The 1,910-nt window shown below is 41.1% G+C and overlaps 1 protein-coding gene across 1 annotated transcript; it reads left to right on the top strand.

The window, feature by feature from the left end:
- Nucleotides 1–814: 814 nt before the first annotated feature.
- Nucleotides 815–1,904, top strand: LOC109222769 (potassium transporter 11-like). The gene has a single exon (XM_019387086.1). The coding sequence runs from the start codon at nt 867–869 to the stop codon at nt 1,746–1,748; it is 882 nt and encodes a 293-aa protein (XP_019242631.1). The 5' UTR covers nt 815–866; the 3' UTR covers nt 1,749–1,904.
- Nucleotides 1,905–1,910: the final 6 nt, after the last annotated feature.

The raw sequence follows: 1,910 nt of genomic DNA, 5'->3' as shown, positions 1-1,910 counted from the left end.
TTGAAAATTCACTATCTATATAAGTAAATATATTCCACGAACAAAAACAAAAAAAATTGTGTACAGCAAAGACTAAACCACTTGACAAAATGGAGAGCTGCGGCATAGCAGCAAAGTGGGTTCACTCAGTAAAGTCATGTGTCTGAGCCTTCAATGTAGCTCTTTTTCTCCATCTTCTAGAGAAAGACCAAATAGGGTTATTATTTGTGAGTCTGTTTATGACTTAATAAATTGTTTGTCTACTGTGTTATAGGTTGCTAAATTAGTATTGTGATTTAAAAACAAAGGGCAGCCCAGTTTGCGAAGCATCTCGTGTTCACGCAGGGTGTGGGAAGGGTCGCGCCCCGAAGGGTGGAATGTAGGCAGCCTACCCTGATGCAAGTATCAGTGGCTGATTACACGGCTCGAACCCGTGACCTAAGTCACACGGAGACAACTTTGCCATTGCTCCAGGGCTTCCCTTCAAATTAGTATTGTGATTATTGATTACAAAAATAATGCATGAAAATTAAGAAATGAATTAATTGTTAAAGTAAACATAAAATTCAAAATTAAAATGCTTTGTTCAAAGCCTCTGAAAGTTGGGTCATGGAACAAAATGATTGTTCTGTTCGGTAGATTAATATATAATAATATAAAGGGCGATGAACAAGGGAAAAACAGAATACTAGGCTTGCTGCCCCGGTGCCCCCTGCTGCTCGCTATTGCTTTACCACACTTGTGCAAATTCTGGCTCAATGATTCTGTTTTCTTATCTATTATAGATTCCTGCGTTTAGCATTTACACCATATGTTGGAACACCTCACCTTGAAATGTACATACTAATGTAACATTTTCTTGAACAGGAACGGCAGTCGTGATAGTCATGTTGGTGACCACGCTCCTCATGACCTTGATAATGTTACTAGTTTGGCGCTGCCATTGGGTTCTTGTCCTTATCTTCACTGTCTTATCTGTGGTGGTTGAATGTACCTACTTCTCTGCTGTGTTATTTAAGGTTGATCAGGGTGGTTGGGTTCCGCTTGTGATTGCTGCAGCTTTTCTTGTCATCATGTATGTCTGGCATTATGGAACTGTGAAACGATATGCATTTGAGATGCACAGCAAGGTGTCAATGGCATGGATTCTTGGGCTGGGCCCCAGTTTAGGACTTGTACGTGTACCGGGGATAGGACTTGTCTACACCGAGCTGGCTAGTGGGGTGCCACACATCTTTTCTCACTTCATTACAAATCTGCCAGCTATACATTCAGTTGTGGTATTTGTCTGTGTGAAGTATCTTCCAGTTTACACAGTTCCAGAAGATGAGAGGTTCCTCGTGAAACGCATAGGACCCAAGTCTTTTCACATGTTCCGCTGTGTTGCAAGGTATGGTTACAAAGACCTCCATAAGAAAGATGAGGAGTTCGAGAGAAAGCTATTTGATAACCTCTTCCTTTTTGTTCGGCTGGAGAATATGATGGAAGGCTGCTCTGACTCCGACGAATACAGCTTATACGGACAGCAAACACAGAATTCAATGGATTATTTAGTGCGAAATAACGGCAACTCAACTACAGGAAATAATGACTTTACATGTTCGACGGTGGAATCAATAGTACCTGTGAAATCTCCCACTCAAGGAAGCAATACAGTCACATCATCGTTGGGCCGTGAGAGCAGCCAGGCAGAAGTGGACGAAATGGAATTCTTAAAATCGTTGTCGAGATGCTGGGGTTGTACACATTCTTGGAAACACTGTAGTTAGAGCAAGGAGAGACTCTAGGTTCTATAAGAAAATTGCTATTGACTCTATATATGCGTTTCTTAGGAGAATTTGCAGGGAAAATAGTGTGATCTTCAACGTACCTCATGAGAGCCTCTTGAACGTTGGACAAATTTTCTATGTATAATATTTTCGCAAATGATC

Source organism: Nicotiana attenuata, unplaced genomic scaffold (genome assembly GCF_001879085.1).
Source record: "Nicotiana attenuata strain UT unplaced genomic scaffold, NIATTr2, whole genome shotgun sequence".
Taxonomy (NCBI): domain Eukaryota; kingdom Viridiplantae; phylum Streptophyta; class Magnoliopsida; order Solanales; family Solanaceae; genus Nicotiana; species Nicotiana attenuata.
The sequence above is the reverse complement of the archived record's forward strand: the minus strand, read 5'-3'. Positions and strand labels throughout refer to the sequence as shown.